Here is a 24880-nt window from a genome sequence, read left to right on the forward strand (position 1 = left end):
AATGCCAGAGAGACCGGCCAATCAGGGGCTAATGCCAGGAGAGACCGGCCAATCATGATCTAATGCCAGGAGAGACCGGCCAATCAGGGGCTAATGCCAGGAGAGACCGGCCAATCATGATCTAATGCCAGGAGAGACCGGCCAATCAGGGGCTAATGCCAGGAGAGACTGGCCAATCAGGGGCTAATGCCAGGAAAGACCGGCCAATCATGATCTAATGCCAGGAGAGACTGGCCAATCAGGATCTAATGCCAGGAGAGACCGGCCAATCAGAGTCTAAGTCCAGGTTATTCAACCAGTGTTGAGGGATTCATGCTGATGTGTTTGTTTCAGACAGCGACCTAATGAAGGAACATAAAGACAAAGCAACAGGGCGGGGCACAGGTGAGTGGTGGGGGAGGTTACCTGCAGCTGTGGGTCTGCATCTTCCTGTATCTTCTGTGTTTACTCTGCCCTCAGCTGTGACTGCAGGTGGAGGTGTGGTGAACCAGTCTGCAGGCAGTGAGAGCGTCGCCCCTGAAGTGGCCATGGCCGGACCTTCAGGTATGAACACAGGTGACTTCTGCTCTGCCGTGATGTCACAGTGATGTCACAGAGTCTATATGTTTTAGGAATGCTGCTGCTGTACGTGGTCATCCCAACCATCCCGCTGTTGCTGCTCATCCTGGTGGCCTCTGGAACGTGCTGCTTCCAGACGCTCAGCAGAAGGTAGGACTGACAGCTTTATTTCCCAGCATGCTCCTGGGCTTCTGCTGCAGCAGGAAACAGCTCACACTCATTGAATGCATCTCAAAGGTCTCTGTTTCAGCAGCGTCCTGAGCTCAGTTCACCGCCATGCAGTAGCTAGCTTAGCAGACCATGATCCAACCTGGACCGGGGTTTTTATCCCTGTTCAACATCAAGAGTAAAAAAAATACCACGACAGTTTCAGCAATCAGTCGTCACCTTCACCAGACGTTGTTGCTCTGCCAGCGCCTGCCGCGTCCGCCGGCAGGAAGTGACGCTGGCAGAGCAACAACGGCTCAGTCATGGCTCTGACCGGCTTTGATCTCAGAGCTGCTGGGACGTCTCTGATTGGTCACTGAGTGTTAATGACATCATCCTGTCTCTCCAGTCGTCCTCAGACAAAGACCCCCACCGACCGATCAAACCTGTGGATCTCCAGGACACCTAAACCTGATACCATGGAGGTGTGACATCACTGTGACATCAGAGGCAGAGCAACGATGTCACCAGAGACTTTCATTTGGTTGTGACCAATGATTTATGGTAATAGCAGCGGGGGGTCAACAGTGATGTCATGTTGAGCAGAAAGTGGGTGGAGCTTATTTATGTGATTTAATGAACTGGATGTTTTGTTCCAATCCAGCACTGCTCTTTATTATTTTGTGAGAGGCGCCCCCTGCTGGGCAGACATGTATGGAGCAGGACAGCTGTAGGTTTAGCCGTCTGGAAGAAACTTCGGTTAAAACTCGACTGATCCGACTGCTGCTGCTTCTGGTTCTGACAGGAATGAACTGGATCAGTACCGTGCAGATGGTTACAGATCAGAACCAGAACTTTAACCTCCAGCAGTGTGATGGAGCTGATGGGGAGCAGGAGTTTGGACCCAGCAGCCTCCTCAGACCGCCTCAGTGAGCTCCTGTCTTGTTCTCTGTCTGCTTTTCCATGCATGAACCTTCAGTGTTGAATAAAAATGTCACCTCTTGGTCTGCGTCTCTTTAAAACGGTCTGACAGAAACATGGCTCTCTGCTTCTGGTTCCACTTTGGGAGGCTGGTTTCCCAGGTCAGTCAGGCCAACCATTCCCTCTAACGACCCCCCTTTCAGAGACATAGACAGGTATGGGGCATTGCAGGCTAACAAAGAAGCCAAACGACCCCCATTCCAAAGGGGGGGACCCAATCATCCGTTTCTATTTGCATGTTTTCTAAACTAAAACCAGGCTTTGTTGGGCTGCTGGATAAAACCTGGAACTAAACGCTATTTCTGACATTTTGAAGTGAAAAATCTTCCTGGATGGAAGAGAAACGTCTTCAAACTTGGAAACAAAGTCCTTTTACTTGAGTACAGTCATGGCCAAACGTTAGAGAATGATTCAAATGTTAATATTTCCAAAGTCTGCTTCAGTTTTTATAACAGTAATCTGCATTTAGTCCAGAATGTTCTAAAGAGTGATCAGCGTAACAGCAATTAATTGCAAAGTCAATATTTGTCTAGAAAATGAACTTTATACCTAAACACATTTCATGGTGATTGCAGCCCTGCCTTAAAGGAGCAGCTACCATGGTTCCAGTGATTGGTCCATGAACTCAGGTGTGGGTGGTGATGAGGACAGGGCTGCAGATCAATCTGTCAGGATTCAGTCAGAATGACGCAACAGAGGCTGCTGCTCGGCATCATTGCTTCTCTGCTGTGAACCATGGTTACCTCTAAGAAACACCTGCAGTCATCATTGCACTGCACAAAGATGGCCGAACAGGAAAGAGAATGGCAGCTAGAGAGATTGCACCTCAGTCAGCAATCTATGGCATCATCAAGAACTTCAAGGAGAGAGGTTCCATTGCTGCCAAGAAAGACCAGCGAGCGCCAGGACCGTCTCTGAAAGGGTTCCAGCTGCGGGATGGGGCTGCCAGCGGTGCAGAGCTTGCTCAGGAATGGCAGCAGGCAGGTGTGAGTGCATCTGCACTAGACTAAATAAATGCAATAATATCCACCGTCTGGTCTTTAAGACAAAATAAAGATATCAGCATTTAAATCATCTTTAACACATTATATATATATAAGGTTGATGAACAGTTAGCATGGGCTACCTCCAGCATGCTAACCAACAAACAGCATGTTCACTACTCACCACTTCCTTATAGTGATCAGTGCCTTCATGCTCACTATTCAGGTCTATTTCATTATTAAATTGGTGTTTTTGTTTTAAAAATGCATAAAAAACAAATAGATAAACTAATAACCTGTCCAGCTGTCCCACCTGACTGGGAACACTGGAGCAGAACTGGATGACTGGCTGAATGCACCGTGATTGACTGTCTCTCCAACCAATGGAGCAGCGGAGGCGGGGCTAAGGGTACTTCATCCACCCCCGTCCATCATGGAGGGAAACCAGCTGGAGGCTGCAGAGGACCAGAGATGGAGGCGGACCTTCTCTTTCCAGCAGGAGAACCATCCAGATAAACCCCCCCCCCCATTACCCAGGTTCCTTAACTAATATTATAAACTGATATCAGATTATAAAGTAAAAACGATTGTTCTAGAATTTCTAAAAGTAGAATGGGAGGCAGATCTTTTAGTTCTCAGGCTCCTCTCCTGTGGAACCAACTACCAGTTTTAGTCCGTGAGGCAGACACCCTGTCTACTTTTAAGGCTAGGCTTAAAACTTTCCTTTTTGATAAAGCTTCTAGTTAGAGTGGCTCAGGTTGTCCTGATCTATCTCTATAGTTATGCTGCTATAGGCTTAGACTGCTGGAGGACATAGGGACCTCTTTTTCATCATTCTGCTTCATTCTATCTCTATTCTCCCACTCTGCAGAATCTGGTAGTTCAATCTCTAGACTCAGTCTATCACTAACTGATCACTGATCATTTCATCCTTTTTCTGAACTTTATCATCATGTCTGCAGAGTTGAGAGGAACAGGAAGCTGCTTTCAGTCAGCAGGACCAAACTGGTCCCAGTCAGAACTCTCTGACTGGGACCAGTTTTTATGAAAGGAGGTTCTGTTCAGAAACGAAACAACTAAACGTGCATAAAAGTCTTTTATTAAAGAAGCAAAGTGTGAAAGGCACAGACTGGACCTGAGGACCAGCAGAACCAGCAGAACCAGTGGGTCCAAACGTCCTGCGGCATCAGAACATGAAGCTCCAGGAAAACGGACCTTCAGCGGCTCCGCCCCCAGCTCCCTGATTGGATCATCTCTGAACCAACACACATCATGGGTCTAATCAGTTCCCGCCTCCAACCCATGTTACCATGACAACCCATCATCTATATGACGCTCAGCCCGTCTGGTCCCTCAGTGAGCGCGCTCAGAGCGTCAGCTGAGCTCCATGTGTTCCACGCCGCTCGCCGCCTCCCCATGGGGTGACTCCCCCCCCTCCTCCCCATGGGGTGACTCCTCCCCCTCCTCCCCGTGCTGTGACTCCTCCCCCTCCTCCCTGTGCGGTGACTCCTCCCCCTCCTCCCCATGGGGTGACTCCTCCCCCTCCTGCTGCCTGTAGCCCACAGCCTCGTCCTCGAACAGGATGGGCGGAGCCTCGGCCGGCTTGCCCAGGCCGTGCATGCGTCTCTGGTGCTGCTGCAGGTTGCCGCGGCGGTTGAAGCGGGCGGGGCAGAGCTCGCAGGTGAACGGCCGCTCGCCGGTGTGGATGATGACGTGTCTGGCCAGCTGCGAACGACACTTTTTGTCTTTGCCACAGATGTGGCAGACGAAGCTCTGGGGCGGCCGCGCTCCGTCGGCGTGGACGACGTCACGGTGCCTCTTCAGGTGGCTGAGTCGGCGGAAGCTGCGGCTGCAGAAGTCGCAGGCGAACGGCCGCACGTCGCTGTGGATGAGGGCGTGGCTGGCCAGCAGCGAGCGGAAGCGGAACGCCTTGCCACAGACGGGACAGGGGAAGGAGCTGAACATGCCGCCGCTTCTCCTGCGCCCGGACGATCGCGACGACTCGCCGGCCTTGGTCCTCAGGTGGACGCACAGGTGGTGCTGTTTGAGGCTGGCGGCGTGGTGGAAGCCTCGCTGGCAGACGCTGCAGCGGTGAGGCTTGTCGGCCAGGTGGACGCGAGCGTGGGCGGCGAGCTGCACCTCCGACTTCAGCCTCTTTCCACAGACGCCGCAGGTGAAGCCGTCGCCGGGCGGCGGGCCGTCCTCGGCGTCCAGGTGGTTGGGGTGCAGGAGGATCTTGTGGCGCTTCAGCTGGTACTGACGGGCGAACTTGCGGCCGCAGATGTCGCATAGATGCGGCCGCTCGCCGGTGTGGGTCTGGAAGTGGACGGCCAGCTGCGAGCGGCACTTGAACTCTTTGCCGCAAAGGTCGCAGAGCAGCGAGGCGGGGCGCTGAGGCGCGGCGGCGCCGGCCGCGTGCACCGCCTTCCTGTGATGCTCCAGGTCGTTGATCCTCATGTAGGCCTTGGGGCAGCGCTCGCAGCGGAACGGCTTCTCCCCCGAATGGATCACCTCGTGGGTCTTCAGCCTGGAGCGGCAGCTGAACGTCTTTCCGCAGACGGCGCACAGCCAGGCGGGCGCCAGCGGCCTTTTCTCGCGCCGCGGCACGCCATTGGGGTGCAGGTGGCTGAGGTGGTGCTGCAGGTTGTCGCGGCGGTTGAAGCGGAGGTCACAGAGGTGGCAGGCGAAGGGCTTCTTCCCGGTGTGGATGAAGGAGTGGCGGGCCAGGCTGGACTTGCTCTTCATCACCTTACCGCAGACGTCGCACACCGTGCTGTCGGCCTCCAGCTTCACCGCCCGCAGGCCGCCGCGCTCAGAGGCCACGCCCAGAACGGGCTCTGAGGGAGCCAGAGGCCGGGGGCCCGTGGCGTCTGTGGGGGAGAACAGGGCAAGTTAGAGACCAACATCGTCCCACTGATCCTACACTGGGAATGGGGGGAGGGGCTATAACTGCTACTCCCTGATGTTAATGGGCTCCAAGCGGCACAAAGTTCGGACACGTGGGATAATTTAAAGTCGTAGGGAAGCGGATATTCCAAACGTCACATTTCCGAATTCTCCCAGTGGTGCCCGACTTTACAGGAGTGAATAAAGTGAATCTGATTGGTCAATTATCAAGGGGGCGGGATTGTTGAGGCGGAAGGTTCGCAAGAAAGTTTGGTTGTTGCAGGTTTGTAGGAAGCATCTTGCTAACCAGTTAGCATCTTAGTGCTAGCAGGTTCCCAATGGGAAATTCCATTGGGACCAAGTAGCACTAAATTGGTGACTTAGAAACGATGCTGTCAAGGAACGCTATGGACAGCGGAAACATGCAAGAGGAGGAGAGTTTAGTGTCGGAGGTCGTGGATGAGTCTCCGCCTCCTTTCAATGGAGCGCTAACAGAGCTCAGAGTATTAAGTTAAAAGTTATGTTTCTTGCAGCGGCCAGGGCCAACGTTAGCCCGCCCGTCTGCAGCGGCCAGGGCCAACGTTAGCTGCTCCGTCTGCAGCGGCCAGGGCCAACGTTAGCTGCTCCGTCTGCAGCGGCCAGGGCCAACGTTAGCCCGTCTGTCTGCAGCGGCCAGGGCCAACGTTAGCCCGCCCGTCTGCAGCGGCCAGGGCCAACGTTAGCCCGTCTGTCTGCAGCGGCCAGGGCCAACGTTAGCCCGCCCGTCTGCAGCGGCCAGGGCCAACGTTAGCCCGTCTGTCTGCAGCGGCCAGGGCCAACGTTAGCCCGCCCGTCTGCAGCGGCCAGGGCCAACGTTAGCCGCTCCGTCTGCAGCGGCCAGGGCCAACGTTAGCCGCTCCGTCTGCAGCGGCCAGGGCCAACGTTAGCCGCTCCGTCTGCAGCGGCCAGGGCCAACGTTAGCCGCCCCGTCTGCAGCGGCCAGGGCCAACGTTAGCCCGTCTGTCTGCAGCGGCCAGGGCCAACGTTAGCCGATCTGTCTGCAGCAGCCAGGGCCAACGTTAGCCGATCTGTCTGCAGCAGCCAGGGCTAACGTTAGCCGATCTGTCTGCAGCAGCCAGGGCTAACGTTAGCCCGTCTGCAGCAGCCAGGGCTAACGTTAGCCGATCTGTCTGCAGCAGCCAGGGCTAACGTTAGCCGATCTGTCTGCAGCAGCCAGGGCCAACGTTAGCCGATCTGTCTGCAGCAGCCAGGGCTAACGTTAGCCGATCTGTCTGCAGCAGCCAGGGCTAACGTTAGCCCGTCTGCAGCAGCCCTCTCTCTGCATAGCCGTGTTTAAAGGACCGCTGGCTCTGATAGAGGTTTGATTCGCGTTTATCCGACTGTGCTCATCGTGGACGCCCACGCCGCGTTCCTGAGCTGCCATTAGCATACGCAGCTCATTACAAGATAATTTTGTTCTCGCAGTAGTATTGTTGTTATTATTTTGTATACTTTCATGTTTCTTTGAGTTGGAAGTAACGGCTTATTTTCTTGGTTTTTGTGGGTGGAGCCTGCAGCTGGGAGGCGGTCTGGACTGTTTGTGGGATTCTAACCTGCAGCCGCCATCTTTGTTCTCCGGCCTTCCTAGTCATAACAGAACCAAAGACCAAACCCTGTAGTTCTGAGCACCAGAGGTTCTGGTACCGGGTAGTGACACGGATCTCACCTCCTCTAGGGGTCCAGGTGGGATCAGCAGCGTCCTGCACTGGCTCCTCCTCCTCCTCCTCCTCCTCCTCCTCCTGGAGGTCTGGTGACGGGCAGCGCTGCCGGTTCTGTCTGCCGTTGGTTCTGACGCTGTTGGAGCCCCGCAGAGCGGCTCTCCTCCTGGTTCTGGTTCTGGTGTCGGTGGGCTCGTCAGACAGTTTGACCGCAGGTCTGATGATTCTGGTTCTGGTCCGGTTAGGGCTGCAGTGCTGCAGCAGAGCGCCGCCGTCTGACCCGTCGCCTCTGACGGACAGACACTGCAGCAGCATGGCGGGGGACCCTGAGGGGGGACGGGAGGTTAGTCTGGTACCGGGCCCTGGGTCCTACTGCAGGAACCAGAAACTGAGGAACATAGAAATGTTGTTTCTAGATAGAGCTGTGAGGTAGAACTGAGAAAAGCCCGCAGCATGACGGTGCAGGTCGCCTCCCTCCTGCCGACCCACTGAGGGATTCAGATTGGATCAGAACCTGATCCGGTTCTGTGTTCTGACCCGTTCCTGGGGTCCATCTTCAGACTCGGATCAGGACTCTCAGAACCTTTGTCAAAGTTCTGCTCCAAACTCCAGAACCACCTCAGACCATCAGTTCTAGGATGTTTGTGCTAATAGATGCTACCAGTTAGAGGCTCCTTCAGCAGAACCTGGTTCTGGTTCCGGAGCGGTTCTGCCTCCAGGTGGAACCCAGTCTGATCCGACTCTATGTTCCAGTTAGAGGTTCCTTCAGCAGCGGCTCACCTGAGTGTCTCCAGCTGAGGTTCTGACCCAGAAGGTCCACCTGGACGCCGGCGTCTCTGGTTTCCATGCCGTCGCTCTGGCAGCCCACCTCCTTCCGGGTCGCCTCACCAGAACCGTCCCACTGGCAGCCCACCTCCCTGCTGCCTCCCTCTGCTCCACCAGGGGGCTCCATCGCTGCTGCACCTGCAGGCAGAGCCGGGTTAGGAACCAGAACCGGATCACCTGAACATGCAGTGTTTACAGGCAGCACAGAGGCGGGTCAGAACCAACAGAACCTGGACCCTAAGGGCCCCGTCAGAGGGGGAACCGGCTGGAACCGGATCCCCTCCTCCATCAGGGAGAGAGAGCCAGACTTCCAGCAGGTAACAAGAAGGCAGCAGTCAGAGTCTCTGTGTTTAACCCCTCCCCTCGGGGAGCAGGGGGCTGCCATATTTTTATTTCTTATTTCCTTAGTTCCTATTTTTTCATTGTGTGCGATAGAATGGCACCTTAATCCTTATTTACCTCGATATACCGTATATATTTATTGTTTATTCTTAATGCACCTCCTTCCTCCCTGTTTGCACCTCCTTTGACTTCTAAGCCAATATGTGAATTTCTCCGCTGTGAGATCAATAAAGCTCCATGATCCATGGGCGGCGCCCGGGGGGAGCTAAGGGTCTTGCTCAGGGACCCAGAGTGACCGTCTGTGGGAGTGGGGCTCGAACTCAGAACCTTCTAATTAACAGTTCCTCCTGACGAACAGTTCCCCCTAAAGAACAGTTCCTATTAACTAACAGTTCCCCCTAAAGAACAGTTCCTATTAACGAACAGTTCCCCCTAAAAAGCAGTTACTATTAACGAACAGTTCCCCCTAAAGAACAGTTCCTATTAACAAACAGTTCCCCCTAAAGAACAGTTCCTATTAACAAACAGTTCCCCCTAAAGAACAGTTCCTATTAACAAACAGTTCCCCCTAAAGAACAGTTCCTATTAACAAACAGTTCCCCCTAAAGAACAGTTCCTATTAACAAACAGTTACCCCTAAAGAACAGTTCCTATTAACAAACAGTTCCCCCTAAAGAACAGTTCCTATTAACAAACAGTTCCCCCTAAAGAACAGTTCCTATTAACAAACAGTTCCCCCTAAAGAACAGTTCCTATTAACAAACAGTTCCCCCTAAAGAACAGTTCCTATTAACAAACAGTTCCAGTGGGCTCCTGTTAGGGGAACCAGAGGGACCTGACAGCAGCAGGTTCTATCAGGGAGGAACCAGTAGGTTCTATCAGGGAGGAACCAGTAGGTTCTATCAGGGAGGAACCAGCAGGTTCTATCAGGGAGGAACCAGCAGGTTCTATCATGGAGGAACCAGCAGGTTCTATCAGGCAGGAACCAGCAGGTTCTATCTGGGAGGAACCAGCAGGTTCTATCAGGGAGGAACCAGTAGGTTCTATCAGGGAGGAACCAGGTTCTATCAGGGAGGAACCAGCAGGTTCTATCAGGGAGGAACCAGCAGGTTCTATCAGGGAGGAACCAGGTTCTATCAGGGAGGAACCAGCAGCTTCTATCAGGGAGGAACCAGCAGGTTCTATCAGGGAGGAACCAGCAGGTTCTATCAGGGAGGAACCAGCAGGTTCTATCAGGGAGGAACCAGGTTCTATCAGGGAGGAACCAGCAGCTTCTATCAGGGAGGAACCAGCAGGTTCTATCTGGGAGGAACCAGCAGGTTCTATCTGGGAGGAACCAGCAGGTTCTATCAGGGAGGAACCAGCAGGTTCTATCAGGGAGGAACCAGCAGGTTCTATCAGGGAGGAACCAGGTTCTATCAGGGAGGAACCAGCAGGTTCTATCAGGGAGGAACCAGGTTCTATCAGGGAGGAACCAGGTTCTATCAGGGAGGAACCAGCAGGTTCTATCAGGGAGGAACCAGCAGGTTCTATCAGGGAGGAACCAGGTTCTATCAGGGAGGAACCAGCAGCTTCTATCAGGGAGGAACCAGCAGGTTCTATCAGGGAGGAACCAGCAGGTTCTATCAGGGAGGAACCAGGTTCTATCAGGGAGGAACCAGCAGGTTCTATCAGGGAGGAACCAGGTTCTATCAGGGAGGAACAAGCAGGTTCTATCAGGGAGGAACCAGGTTCTATCAGGGAGGAACCAGGTTCTATCAGGGAGGAACCAGCAGCTTCTATCAGGGAGGAACCAGGTTCTATCAGGGAGGAACCAGCAGGTTCTATCAGGGAGGAACCAGCAGGTTCTATCAGGGAGGAACCAGGTTCTATCAGGGAGGAACCAGGTTCTATCAGGGAGGAACCAGCAGGTTCTATCAGGGAGGAACCAGCTTCTATCAGGGAGGAACCAGGTTCTATCAGGGAGGAACCAGGTTCTATCAGGGAGGAACCAGCAGGTTCTATCAGGGAGGAACCAGGTTCTATCAGGGAGGAACCAGGTTCTATCAGGGAGGAACCAGCAGCTTCTATCAGGGAGGAACCAGGTTCTATCAGGGAGGAACCAGCAGGTTCTATCAGGGAGGAACCAGCAGGTTCTATCAGGGAGGAACCAGCAGGTTCTATCAGGGAGGAACCAGGTGCTATCAGGGAGGAACCAGCAGGTTCTATCAGGGAGGAACCAGCAGCTTCTATCAGGGAGGAACCAGCAGGTTCTATCAGGGAGGAACCAGCAGGTTCTATCAGGGAGGAACCAGGTGCTATCAGGGAGGAACCAGCAGGTTCTATCAGGGAGGAACCAGCAGGTTCTATCAGGGAGGAACCAGCAGGTTCTATCAGGGAGAAACCAGCAGCTTCTATCTGGGAGGAACCAGCAGGTTCTATCAGGGAGGAACCAGCAGGTTCTATCAGGGAGGAACCAGGTGCTATCAGGGAGGAACCAGCAGGTTCTATCAGGGAGGAACCAGCAGGTTCTATCAGGGAGGAACCAGCAGGTTCTATCTGGGAGGAACCAGCAGGTTCTATCAGGGAGGAACCAACAGGTTCTATCAGGGATGAACCAGCAGGTTCTATCAGGGAGGAACCAGCAGCTTCTATCAGGGAGGAACCAGCAGGTTCTATCTGGGAGGAACCAGCAGGTTCTATCAGGGAGGAACCAGCAGGTTCTATCAGGGAGGAACCAGGTTCTATCAGGGAGGAACCAGCAGGTTCTATCAGGGAGGAACCAGCAGGTTCTATCAGGGAGGAACCAGCAGGAACCAGCAGGTTCTATCAGGGAGGAACCAGGTGCTATCAGGGAGGAACCAGCAGGTTCTATCAGGGAGGAACCAGGTTCTATCAGGGAGGAACCAGCAGTAACCAGCAGGTTCTATCAGGGAGGAACCAGGTGCTATCAGGGAGGAACCAGCAGGTTCTATCAGGGAGGAACCAGCAGGTTCTATCAGGGAGGAACCAGCAGGTTCTATCAGGGAGGAACCAGCAGCTTCTATCAGGGAGGAACCAGCAGGTTCTATCAGGGAGGAACCAGCAGGTTCTATCAGGGAGGAACCAGGTTCTATCAGGGAGGAACCAGGTTCTATCAGGGAGGAACCAGCAGGAACCAGCAGGTTCTATCAGGGAGGAACCAGGTTCTATCAGGGAGGAACCAGCAGGAACCAGCAGGTTCTATCAGGGAGGAACCAGCAGGTTCTATCAGGGAGGAACCAGGTTCTATTAGGGAGGAACCAGCAGCTTCTATCTGGGAGGAACCAGCAGGTTCTATCAGGCAGGAACCAGCAGGTTCTATCTGGGAGGAACCAGCAGGTTCTATCTGGGAGGAACCAGTAGGTTCTATCAGGGAGGAACCAGGTTCTATCAGGGAGGAACCAGCAGGTTCTATCAGGGAGGAACCAGCAGGTTCTATCAGGGAGGAACCAGGTTCTATCAGGGAGGAACCAGCAGCTTCTATCAGGGAGGAACCAGCAGGTTCTATCAGGGAGGAACCAGCAGGTTCTATCAGGGAGGAACCAGGTTCTATCAGGGAGGAACCAGCAGCTTCTATCAGGGAGGAACCAGGTTCTATCAGGGAGGAACCAGCAGGTTCTATCTGGGAGGAACCAGCAGGTTCTATCTGGGAGGAACCAGTAGGTTCTATCAGGGAGGAACCAGCAGGTTCTATCAGGGAGGAACCAGGTTCTATCAGGGAGGAACCAGCAGGTTCTATCAGGGAGGAACCAGGTTCTATCAGGGAGGAACCAGGTTCTATCAGGGAGGAACCAGCAGGTTCTATCAGGGAGGAACCAGCAGGTTCTATCAGGGAGGAACCAGGTTCTATCAGGGAGGAACCAGCAGCTTCTATCAGGGAGGAACCAGCAGGTTCTATCAGGGAGGAACCAGCAGGTTCTATCAGGGAGGAACCAGCAGGTTCTATCAGGGAGGAACCAGGTTCTATCAGGGAGGAACCAGGTTCTATCAGGGAGGAACCAGCAGGTTCTATCAGGGAGGAACCAGGTTCTATCAGGGAGGAACAAGCAGGTTCTATCAGGGAGGAACCAGGTTCTATCAGGGAGGAACCAGGTTCTATCAGGGAGGAACCAGCAGCTTCTATCAGGGAGGAACCAGGTTCTATCAGGGAGGAACCAGCAGGTTCTATCAGGGAGGAACCAGGTTCTATCAGGGAGGAACCAGGTTCTATCAGGGAGGAACCAGCAGGTTCTATCAGGGAGGAACCAGGTTCTATCAGGGAGGAACCAGGTTCTATCAGGGAGGAACCAGCAGCTTCTATCAGGGAGGAACCAGCAGGTTCTATCTGGGAGGAACCAGCAGGTTCTATCAGGGAGGAACCAGGTTCTATCAGGGAGGAACCAGCAGGTTCTATCAGGGAGGAACCAGCAGGTTCTATCAGGGAGGAACCAGCAGGTTCTATCTGGGAGGAACCAGCAGGTTCTATCAGGGAGGAACCAGCAGGTTCTATTAGGGAGGAACCAGGTTCTATCAGGGAGGAACCAGCAGGTTCTATCAGGGAGGAACCAGCAGGTTCTATCAGGGAGGAACCAGGTGCTATCAGGGAGGAACCAGCAGGTTCTATCAGGGAGGAACCAGCAGCTTCTATCAGGGAGGAACCAGCAGGTTCTATCAGGGAGGAACCAGGTGCTATCAGGGAGGAACCAGCAGGTTCTATCAGGGAGGAACCAGCAGGTTCTATCAGGGAGGAACCAGCAGGTTCTATCTGGGAGGAACCAACAGGTTCTATCAGGGATGAACCAGCAGGTTCTATCAGGGAGGAACCAGCAGCTTCTATCAGGGAGGAACCAGCAGGTTCTATCTGGGAGGAACCAGCAGGTTCTATCAGGGAGGAACCAGCAGGTTCTATCAGGGAGGAACCAGGTTCTATCAGGGAGGAACCAGCAGGTTCTATCAGGGAGGAACCAGCAGGTTCTATCAGGGAGGAACCAGCAGGTTCTATCTGGGAGGAACCAGCAGGTTCTATCAGGGAGGAACCAGCAGGTTCTATCAGGGAGGAACCAGGTTCTATCAGGGAGGAACCAGCAGGAACCAGCAGGTTCTATCAGGGAGGAACCAGGTGCTATCAGGGAGGAACCAGCAGGTTCTATCAGGGAGGAACCAGGTTCTATCAGGGAGGAACCAGCAGGAACCAGCAGGTTCTATCAGGGAGGAACCAGGTGCTATCAGGGAGGAACCAGCAGGTTCTATCAGGGAGGAACCAGCAGGTTCTATCAGGGAGGAACCAGCAGCTTCTATCAGGGAGGAACCAGCAGCTTCTATCAGGGAGGAACCAGCAGCTTCTATCAGGGAGGAACCAGCAGGTTCTATCAGGGAGGAACCAGGTTCTATCAGGGAGGAACCAGGTTCTATCAGGGAGGAACCAGCAGGAACCAGCAGGTTCTATCAGGGAGGAACCAGGTTCTATCAGGGAGGAACCAGTAGGTTCTATCAGGGAGGAACCAGCAGGTTCTATCAGGGAGGAACCAGCAGGTTCTATCAGGGAGGAACCAGGTTCTATCAGGGAGGAACCAGCAGGTTCTATCAGGGAGGAACCAGGTTCTATCAGGGAGGAACCAGCAGGTTCTATCAGGGAGGAACCAGCAGGTTCTATCAGGGAGGAACCAGCAGGTTCTATCAGGGAGGAACCAGCAGGTTCTATCAGGGAGGAACCAGCAGGTTCTATCAGGGAGGAACCAGCAGGTTCTATCAGGGAGGAACCAGCAGGTTCTATCAGGGAGGAACCAGCAGGTTCTATCAGGGAGGAACCAGCAGGTTCTATCAGGGAGGAACCAGCAGGTTCTATCAGGGAGGAACCAGCAGGTTCTATCAGGGAGGAACCAGCAGGTTCTATCAGGGAGGAACCAGCAGGTTCTATCAGGGAGGAACCAGCAGGTTCTATCAGGGAGGAACCAGCAGGTTCTATCAGGGAGGAACCAGCAGGTTCTATCAGGGAGGAACCAGCAGGTTCTATCAGGGAGGAACCAGGTTCTATCAGGGAGGAACCAGCAGGTTCTATCAGGGAGGAACCAGCAGGTTCTATCAGGGAGGAACCAGCAGGTTCTATCAGGGAGGAACCAGGAGGTTCTATCAGGGAGGAACCAGCAGGTTCTATCAGGGAGGAACCAGGTTCTATCAGGGAGGAACAGCAGGTTCTATCAGGGAGGAACCAGCAGGTTCTATCAGGGAGGAACCAGCAGGTTCTATCAGGGAGGAACCAGCAGGTTCTATCAGGGAGGAACCAGCAGGTTCTATCAGGGAGGAACCAGCAGGTTCTATCATGGAGGAACCAGCAGGTTCTATCAGGGAGGAACCAGCAGGTTCTATCAGGGAGGAACCAGCAGGTTCTATCAGGGAGGAACCAGCAGGTTCTATCAGGGAGGAACCAGGTTCTATCAGGGAGGAACCAGGTTCTATCAGGGAGGAACCAGCAGGTTCTATCAGGGAGGAACCAGCAGGTTCTATCAGGGAGGAACCAGCAGGTTCTATCAGGGAGGAACCAGCAGGTTCTATCAGGGAGGAACCAGGTTCTATCAGGGAGGAACCAGCAGGTTCTATCAGGGAGGAACCAGCAGGTTCTATCAGGGAGGAACCAGGTTCTATCAGGGAGGAACCAGCAGGTTCTATAAGGGAGGAACCAGCAGGTTATATCAGGGAGGAACCAGCAGGTTATATCAGGGAGGAACCAGCAGCTTATATCAGGGAGGAACCAGCAGCTTCTATCAGGGAGGAACCAGCAGGTTATATCAGGGAGGAACCAGCAGGTTATATCAGGGAGGAACCAGGTTCTATCAGGGAGGAACCAGCAGGTTCTATCAGGGAGGAACCAGCAGGTTATATCAGGGAGGAACCAGCAGGTTATATCAGGGAGGAACCAGCAGGTTATATCAGGGAGGAACCAGCAGGTTATATCAGGGAGGAACCAGCAGCTTCTATCAGGGAGGAACCAGCAGGTTATATCAGGGAGGAACCAGCAGCTTCTATCAGGGAGGAACCAGCAGGTTCTATCTGGGAGGAACAAGCAGGTTATATCAGGGAGGAACCAGCAGGTTCTATCAGGGAGGAACCAGCAGGTTCTATCAGGGAGGAACCAGCAGGTTCTATCTGGGAGGAACAAGCAGGTTATATCAGGGAGGAACCAGCAGGTTCTATCAGGGAGGAACCAGGTTCTATCAGGGAGGAACCAGCAGGTTCTATCAGGGAGGAACCAGCAGGTTCTATCAGGGAGGAACCAGGTTCTATCAGGGAGGAACCAGCAGGTTCTATCTGGGAGGAACAAGCAGGTTATATCAGAGAGGAACCAGCAGGTTCTATCAGGGAGGAACCAGGTTCTATCAGGGAGGAACCAGCAGGTTCTATCAGGGAGGAACCAGCAGGTTATATCAGGGAGGAACCAGCAGGTTCTATCAGGGAGGAACCAGCAGGTTATATCAGGGAGGAACCAGCAGCTTCTATCAGGGAGGAACCAGCAGGTTCTATCTGGGAGGAACAAGCAGGTTATATCAGGGAGGAACCAGCAGGTTCTATCAGGGAGGAACCAGCAGGTTCTATCAGGGAGGAACCAGCAGGTTCTATCTGGGAGGAACAAGCAGGTTATATCAGGGAGGAACCAGCAGGTTCTATCAGGGAGGAACCAGCAGGTTCTATCAGGGAGGAACCAGCAGGTTATATCAGGGAGGAACCAGCAGGTTCTATCAGGGAGGAACCAGCAGGTTCTATCAGGGAGGAACCAGCACTGAGAACACTAAGCTCATTCATTCACTCTAGTTCGGTGAGTTTTAAAATCGTTCTAATAAAAATGTTCATATTCACTCATTGATGAGTTTTAGATTTAACTCTTTATTCAAATTTCCAAAATATATTTTAACAGTCGCCATATTGTGATGTTTTTGTTTATCGCAATATTTCAGCCCGTATTTCAGAAATCCTGGTTCCGGCCCTGGCAGCTGCTTCCCTGGAAGGAAAAAGGTTCGGTTCCCTTTGGACCGGAACCAGGTTCTGTTCGAACCGGACCGTAAAGCCAGCGGTACCGAACCGGACCGTAAAGCCAGCGGTACCGGTCCAGCTGCTCCATCAGCAGTTAGCTCTATGCTAGCTGCAGCTAAAGCTCCAACCAGCTAACCTACCTGAGAGTCGCGCGGCCGCCTTAACGGGGTGACGTCACATCCGGAAGTTAAATCATAGACCTAGAAGAAGATGAATCCATCAAACTGCGGAGCTGAAGAACCTGATGGAACCAGAACCAGAACCGGAACCAGAAGCAGAAGCAGAAGAAGGCCTCCCTCTGCCTCCTTCTTCTGCTCAGGTTTCCCGCCAGGCCGCCCTCTGCTGCCCCCTGTGGACTCTACGGGAATTACACGATTGCAATGACGTCACAACAAGGGCCGGCCGACGAGACGACGCGTAACCATGGCAACCGGCAGGACTACAGGAAAAAGGTTTAAATAATCCTTCATGGATGAAAAAGGAAAAGAGTTTGAGGCAGAAGATCATCCAGGCTGGAGTAGAACCACACTACATAGATGGGACACAATGATTACTAGATTATTCACAGCCGCTCAGAAAAAAAAGATACCAATAAATAAATAAAGGATGAACGAATGAAAACAACTTGGAAAAAGACTATAACTCTATGCATAGAAATGAGATAGATAGACAGACAGACAGACAGACAGACAGACAGACAGACAGACAGACAGACAGACAGACAGACAGACAGACAGATAGATAGATAGATAGATAGATAGATAGATAGATAGATAGATAGATAGATAGATAGATAGATAGATGCATTGATTCTGTCTCAGAATACTGACACCTGCTGGACATTTAAAGACACTACAGGCAGCTGATTGGATAGAATAAACTGATTTGATGACTTAGTACAATCATATCTTTAAGTTATTGTAGGTTTTGTTATATTATTTCATATCTATGTTAAAATTGAAAATATCTTTGATATTGTGCAACTGAACACTCAGAGTTCCCGACTTTTGGCTGGATCAGTTTAGAGTTGAGGATTTGAGTTTGTTAAAGCTGCTTCATCAAACAGGCTTTGAATCAATCTGACTGGATGATCTGGTTGAACTGGATCTATAAAGTGACCTGAGATGACCTGATGTGAATTGGAGCTATAGAAATAAACTGAATAGAACTGAAGATGAGAATGCGTGGGACTATTCACATTTTGAACAAAGCCAATAGTGTCTAAGATAGCATTAAAGGCTGCTCTTAAGCTATCGCCTTCAATGTCAGCATGGATGTTAAAATCTCCCACTATGATGACCCTGTCAATATTTAATACCAAATCAGAAAGGAACTCTGAAAACTCATCTAAAAATTCAGAGTAAGGACCTGGTGGACGATACAAAGTTACAAAAAGAAGAGGTTTTCTAGCCTTGAAATTAGGATCAGGGAAATTAAGGGTTAAATGATCAAAGAGTTGTAGGTATTAATTGTTTTGGGAGTAATCAGTAAGTCAGACTGGAAGATTGTTGCTACTCCTCCTCCTCGCCCAGAACTTCTGGGGATGTGAAAATTTAAATAGCTTGAAGGAGTTGCCTCATTTATGCTCACATAATCCTCTTGCTGCAGCCAGGTTTCTGTAAGGCAACACAAGTCAATGTGATTATCACAAATCAAGTCATTAACTAGTAGACTTTTAAAGGAAAGAGATCTTATGTTAAACAGACCGCATTTAATCGTTTTAACTTTTTCCCCAATTGGAGTTATTTTGATTTTAATTAGATTATCATGATTTACTCCTTTGGGAATCTTTGCTAATTTATTAGATTTTGGTCGTGGGCAAGACACTGTCTGGATGGAGTAAAGAGTGGGTAACAGTAGAGAAGCTGCAGAGATGTGTGTTAAACTACAACTCTGCTTCCTGGTCTGCACCCTGGGTGGTCAGGGTTTTGGAGGACTAATAAATGTGGCCAGATTCCTAGAAAGAAGAGCTGCACCATCCAAAGTGGGATGGATGCCGTCTCTCTGAATCAGACCAGGCTTTCCCCAAAAGGATTGCCAATTATTAATGTAGCCCACGTTGTTTTCAGGACACCACCTAGACAACCAGCGGTTGAATGACAACATGCGGCTAAACATACTACACTTATTACACATCCCATTATCACTAAAGGAGGCAGAGGAATAATTGAACATCTGTCACAGAGAGCAGGAGAGAGGAGAGGAAGAAGGAAAAGAGTCAAGGGAGGGAGAGAGAGAAGCCATAGCTATGCTAAGCTAGCGCTAGCCTAGGCTAGCTACTCCTTGCTACCAGAAATAAAACCGTGTGAAACTGACAAGTGCCCAGTAGAAAAGTGCAGCAGAAGGCGCTATGTTTTCATTCCGGACAGTTAGGACGTTTGTCATTCACTAGAATGTGAGTACGGACTTGTGTTCTCGCCAAGTACGTTCTTGAGAAGAACCCAGCAAAGTCTGGACTTGGTGAGAACAGGAGCCCACAGCATAGATATGAGTCAATTGGAACAGCAGCATACTGATGACATCACCGCACGCGCAGCTCGTCTGGAGCTGCATTTCACCTCCTGTTATTAATAGTCTCTAGATTATAATAAATTATGACTTTTTTACTTTTAGTGGAGGAATAATGATGAACACAGTCAGATAAACACAAATCAAATGAATATTTTAACAAATACAACAATAAAACTTCCATCAGAGCCAGCGGTCCTTCACACACGGCTATGCAGAGAGAGGGCTGCTGCAGACGGGCTAACGTTAGCCCTGGCTGCTGCAGACGGGCTAACGTTAGCCCTGGCCGCTGTAGACGGGCTAACGTTAGCCCTGGCCGCTGCAGGCGGGCTAACGTTAGCCCTGGCCGCTGCAGACGGGCTAACGTTAGCCCTGGCTGCTGCAGACGGGCTAACGTTAGCCCTGGCCGCTGCAGACGGGCTAACGTTAGCCCTGGCCGCTGCAGACGGGCTAACGTTAGCCCTGACTGCTGTTAGCCTCGGAGGTCCGCAGGTTGCCGCGGTCCTCTCAACTTCGTAAATAGTTTTTTCAATTACTCATTAAATCAGTAAATGTTCCGTATAGTGAAGCTTAAAGTTTAATATTCTCGCCTCAAATGATCTTAAAATGTATTTTTCTTGAACAACAGCAACAGAAAAGAGAACTTTTAACTTTCAATGGGGCGCTCCATTGAAAGCTGCCGCAGTGCATGCTGGGACAGCTGTCAGTCTGGAGAACGGAGAAGTCTGCTCTGATGCATGCTGGGTAAAGAGGGAGGGGCCAGAACAACAACAGTGCTCAGGCTGAGGCTGATGACGTGTCACGAGAACGTTCAAGAACGCATATTGAGAGGTGGCCTTAGAGTTACTGAGATAAAGAAAAAAGGACGATAGCCCGAACAGCGCCGCTAAGCAGTCAAAACAGGAAGTGACACGATAAGTCTCATCAGCAGCAGCACCCTCTAGTGGCATTGAACAGCGTTTCTACGTTAGTTGCCTGTGTTCTAGCACGGATCACAGTTCATAAATCCTCAGGTACATCATGTCTGTTTATATAGTTTTATTTGTAGTTTTTGAATCATACAACATAAATAAAAGCTTTTATTACGATAATGTTCTGTTCAGCAGCAGAGCTGTACATGTACAGGGTTCAGTCACAACAACAAAGTTACACTTAGAGCAATCCAGAACCTTCTGCCATGACGGCTGGATCCTTTGCTTCGGTTCTGATGGTGGAACGTTCAAATCTTCTTTCATGATTGTCTGCCTCTGTGTGCTTTACAAGAACAACAATAACACTGAAACAAATGAAGGAATAAATATTCTTCCTGCTATTTACAGTATAAACATCTCCCTCCATCGCAGTCAGAAACAGAACCAGCCAGCAGCTCTCTGCAACTGCTGACAATTAAACACATAAAACAGAACCTGAGAGGGAGCAGAGGTTCGTCCAGTTAGCTTCAAATGTGCAGTGATACGAAACATGACCATGAGCATGACCCCCCAGCCTGAAGATCAGAGCTAACAGTCTAAACACAGACAAACCCAGTCAGAAAGGTACCTACACACACCTAATCAATGGGTGGAGCCTGTTTTCAAGGAAACCTAAACGATCTCCAGCATGATGTGACCAGTATAAACCGGTTCACAGCCTGATGTGACCAGTATAAACCGGTTCACAGCCTGATGTGACCAGTATAAACCGGTTCACAGCCTGATGCGACCAGTATAAACCGGTTCACAGCCTGATGCGACCAGTATAAACCGGTTCACAGCCTGATGCGACCAGTATAAACCGGTTTAGAGCCTGATGCGACCAGTATAAACCGGTTTAGAGCCTGATGCGACCAGTATAAACTGGTTTAGAGCCTGATTAGACCAGTATAAACTGGTTTAGAGCCTGATGCGACCAGTATAAACTGGTTTAGAGCCTGACGCGACCAGTATAAACCGGTTCACAGCCTGATGCGACCAGTATAAACCGGTTTAGAGCCTGATGCGACCAGTATAAACCGGTTCACAGCCTGATGCGACCAGTATAAACTGGTTTAGAGCCTGATTAGACCAGTATAAACCGGTTTAGAGCCTGATGTGACCAGTATCAAACCAGTTTAGAGCCTGATGTGACCAGTATCAAACCAGTTTAGAGCCTGATGCAACCAGTATCAAACAGGTTCACAGCCTGATGCGACCAGTATAAACCGGTTTAGAGCCTGATGCGACCATTATAAACTGGTTTAGAGCCTGATGCGACCAGTATAAACCGGTTTAGAGCCTGATGCGACCAGTATAACCCGGTTTAGAGCCTGATGTGACCAGTATCAAACCAGTTTAGAGCCTGATGTGACCAGTATCAAACCAGTTTAGAGCCTGATGCAACCAGTATCAAACAGGTTCACAGCCTGATGCGACCAGTATAAACCGGTTTAGAGCCTGATGCGACCATTATAAACTGGTTTAGAGCCTGATGCGACCAGTATAAACTGGTTTAGAGCCTGATTAGACCAGTATAAACCGGTTTAGAGCCTGATGTGACCAGTATCAAACCAGTTTAGAGCCTGATGTGACCAGTATCAAACCAGTTTAGAGCCTGATGCAACCAGTATCAAACAGGTTCACAGCCTGATGCGACCAGTATAAACCGGTTTAGAGCCTGATGCGACCATTATAAACTGGTTTAGAGCCTGATGCGACCAGTATAAACCGGTTTAGAGCCTGATGCGACCAGTATAAACCGGTTTAGAGCCTGATGCGACCAGTATAATCCGGTTTAGAGCCTGATGCGACCAGTATAAACCGGTTTAGAGCCTGATGCGACCAGTATAAACTGGTTTAGAGCCTGATTAGACCAGTATAAACCGGTTTAGAGCCTGATGCGACCAGTATAAACTGGTTTAGAGCCTGATGCGACCAGTATAAACCGGTTCACAGCCTGATGCGACCAGTATAAACCGGTTTAGAGCCTGATGCGACCAGTATAAACCGGTTCACAGCCTGATGCGACCAGTATAAACTGGTTTAGAGCCTGATTAGACCAGTATAAACCGGTTTAGAGCCTGATGTGACCAGTATCAAACCAGTTTAGAGCCTGATGTGACCAGTATCAAACCAGTTTAGAGCCTGATGCAACCAGTATCAAACAGGTTCACAGCCTGATGCGACCAGTATAAACCGGTTTAGAGCCTGATGCGACCATTATAAACTGGTTTAGAGCCTGATGCGACCAGTATAAACCGGTTTAGAGCCTGATGCGACCAGTATAACCCGGTTTAGAGCCTGATGTGACCAGTATCAAACCAGTTTAGAGCCTGATGTGACCAGTATCAAACCAGTTTAGAGCCTGATGCAACCAGTATCAAACAGGTTCACAGCCTGATGCGACCAGTATAAACCGGTTTAGAGCCTGATGCGACCATTATAAACTGGTTTAGAGCCTGATGCGACCAGTATAAACTGGTTTAGAGCCTGATTAGACCAGTATAAACCGGTTTAGAGCCTGATGTGACCAGTATCAAACCAGTTTAGAGCCTGATGTGACCAGTATCAAACCAGTTTAGAGCCTGATGCAACCAGTATCAAACAGGTTCACAGCCTGATGCGACCAGTATAAACCGGTTTAGAGCCTGATGCGACCATTATAAACTGGTTTAGAGCCTGATGCGACCAGTATAAACCGGTTTAGAGCCTGATGCGACCAGTATAAACCGGTTTAGAGCCTGATGCGACCATTATAAACCGGTTTAGAGCCTGATGCAACCATTACAAACTGGTTAAGATGCTAAATTGACCTTTTTAAGGCCTGGTTTAAACTGGTTTAATCCTGATTTAAACTGGTTTAAGCCTGCTATGACCAAGTCGAACTGGTGTTGACCAGACCAGTAATAAAGTATATTAGCATCTTTTGTTACCGTATCACACCAAAGTGTTGAAGGTGCATAGTCCCGTTCTATATTTTTAAATCTACATGCTGGTGAGATCACTGAACGAATACTTGGTCCCGCTGCTTAGTTTCTTATATTTACAGTAACAGAGAAGGAACGATGAAGAACAAGGGGGTAAAAATGGAGCAGGCTACAGCAGCTAAGCTGTTAGTAACTCCCAGTAAAGACTTTGATGCTCTTTCCCAGTTTGGCTGACTTTGGCTGTTCTGTCTAGAACCTGGAGACGCTGTCGATCAGTTTATTTAATAAAGTTCTTCTGTTTTACACTCAGACATCACAGGACATTGCTGCATCAATTGTCGCTGTATGGCTGGTAGTTCGGTGGTACTGCCAGCAGATGGCGCAGCGTCTATTAATTTCAGCTCATCAAGCTTGTTGCAGGAATTCTATTTGGGCTCAAAATGGATTATCTGCACGTTGTTCAGCACCGTATTACATCGTGATGCGATGGTTGGGTATATAACATGACTATGCAGCTTTAAATCATTTACAGTATAAAAAAGGTCCAATTACAGGCAGACGATTTCTATTGGTTTCCATGGTAACAAAGTGGCAGGTGATCATGAACAAAAATCTGACATCAGGCCTTAGATAAATGATAAAATCAGAGAAACTGAAATCTTTGGAAACTTTTTTCCTTTGATAAATAAGAAGAGAAGCAGACAAATCCTGCTGGAAAAGATGAATCCATCATGTCTGCAGTGAACCAATCCGCAGGTCCACGCCGCACGGAACGGATCATTTCAAAGAAACTAAACAGGTCCCGTCGTTTGGTTCTGCTGCAGCTTTTCAAGGTTGATGTGAATAAAAATTTAAAAGAAGAATTTCTTCTTAAAGCTCAAGAAAACAACAAAAACTGTCTGTTGTTTGGGAGACTTAGAGTAGAACAGGAAATTTAGATTATTGAGGATGATGATGAACCCCGTGAAGACCTGAAGTCTCCGTGTTTAGTGTCCGTCAGCAGCTTCTCAACCACTGCTGCTTAATGTTAGCGGTTAGCTGCTCCATCAGCGGTACCAGACTCCGGTCCATCTGGATCCTTATTGCCCCACTCACCAGGCTGGACAAAGTCTGAGGTCTTCTTCGTCTTTTAAGTTTCAACTCATCAGATTTACAACACAATAAAAAACAAGACAACAAAGAGACACAAGGTGAGAAACGCTGGATGTCCATCAGCGGCGCCGTCCTCGCCGCCAGACGCTCCAGTTTAACCAGGCAGTGCAAAAACCTTCAGTCAGTAGTGGCACCGTCATGCTCTGGGCCTGGACGCTCTGCTCCAAGCTAAGCTGAATTCAGGTACTCCAGAGCAACTTCATAACAGAATTTATACTGTTCCTGTTCACACACAGAAAATATAAAACATGATCAAACAAAATATGAAATAATAATAATATTAATAATAATCATACTTCAAACCAAGGTAAAAAAAAAAGAATAATGGAGGATGGATGATGGATGATGGATGGATGGATGGATGGATGGATGGATGGATGGATGGATGATGGATGGATGATGGATGGATGGATGGATGGATGGATGGATGATGGATGGATGGATGGATGGATGGATGGATGGATGGATGGATGGATGGATGATGGATGGATGGATGGATGGATGGATGGATGATGGATGGATGGATGGATGGATGGATGGATGGATGATGGATGGATGGATGGATGGATGATGGATGGATGGATGGATGATGGATGGATGGATGGATGGATGGATGGATGATGGATGGATGGATGGATGATGGATGGTGGATGATGGATGGATGGATGGATGATGGATGGATGGATGGATGGTGGATGGATGGATGGATGGATGATGGATGGATGATGGATGGATGGATGATGGATGGATGATGGATGGATGATGGATGGATGATGGATGGATGGATGGATGGATGATGGATGGATGGATGGAATGTCTTGTGGTGTAATTTCATCCAGGAGATAAATGTTGCTAATTGGCCCCTGATTACTGTCATTTTTTTATTAAAGTAGAACCAGGTGGAACCAGGTGAGGTA

At 50.2% G+C, this 24880-nt stretch overlaps 3 protein-coding genes across 14 annotated transcripts in view; 1 reads left to right on the plus strand and 2 right to left on the minus strand.

The window, feature by feature from the left end:
* Positions 1-20: 20 nt before the first annotated feature.
* LOC119784013 (chondrolectin-like) lies at positions 21-1708 on the plus strand. Its single transcript, XM_038285838.1, has 4 exons — positions 21-384; positions 460-543; positions 612-708; positions 1115-1708. Exons 1-4 carry the CDS (start codon positions 345-347, stop codon positions 1194-1196), a joined length of 303 nt encoding a protein of 100 aa, XP_038141766.1. The 5' UTR covers positions 21-344; the 3' UTR covers positions 1197-1708.
* A 2044-nt stretch (positions 1709-3752) lies between these two features.
* Positions 3753-16771, minus strand: LOC119784030 (zinc finger protein 708-like). Of its 2 annotated transcripts, XM_038285864.1 has the most exons (4): positions 16564-16771; positions 8033-8215; positions 7261-7578; positions 3753-5539 (listed from the first exon to the last, which is right to left on the minus strand). In XM_038285864.1, the coding sequence occupies exons 2-4, from the start codon at positions 8202-8204 to the stop codon at positions 4044-4046; spliced, it is 1986 nt and encodes a 661-aa protein (XP_038141792.1). In that variant the 5' UTR covers positions 8205-8215; positions 16564-16771; the 3' UTR covers positions 3753-4043. The 2 variants fall into 2 exon arrangements, with proteins under 2 accessions (XP_038141792.1, XP_038141802.1); XM_038285874.1 differs by lacking the exon at positions 16564-16771 and having other exon boundaries at positions 8033-8234.
* A 4915-nt stretch (positions 16772-21686) lies between these two features.
* The window catches only part of LOC119784034 (receptor-type tyrosine-protein phosphatase mu-like), a 175520-nt gene continuing 172326 nt past the window's right edge, over positions 21687-24880 (minus strand). For 6 of the 11 annotated variants that reach the window (XM_038285926.1, XM_038285893.1, XM_038285887.1 and 3 more), the window contains one exon: positions 21687-24185. In XM_038285926.1, coding sequence (XP_038141854.1) covers positions 24132-24185 — 54 coding nt within the window. In that variant the 3' untranslated portion in view covers positions 21687-24131. The remainder of the gene's footprint in view (positions 24186-24880) is intronic. The other 5 variants (XM_038285958.1, XM_038285966.1, XM_038285950.1 and 2 more) reach the window with 2 other exon arrangements.

This window comes from Cyprinodon tularosa, unplaced genomic scaffold (genome assembly GCF_016077235.1).
Source record: "Cyprinodon tularosa strain WSP-4 unplaced genomic scaffold, ASM1607723v1 ctg1058, whole genome shotgun sequence".
NCBI classification, from domain to species: Eukaryota; Metazoa; Chordata; class Actinopteri; order Cyprinodontiformes; family Cyprinodontidae; genus Cyprinodon; species Cyprinodon tularosa.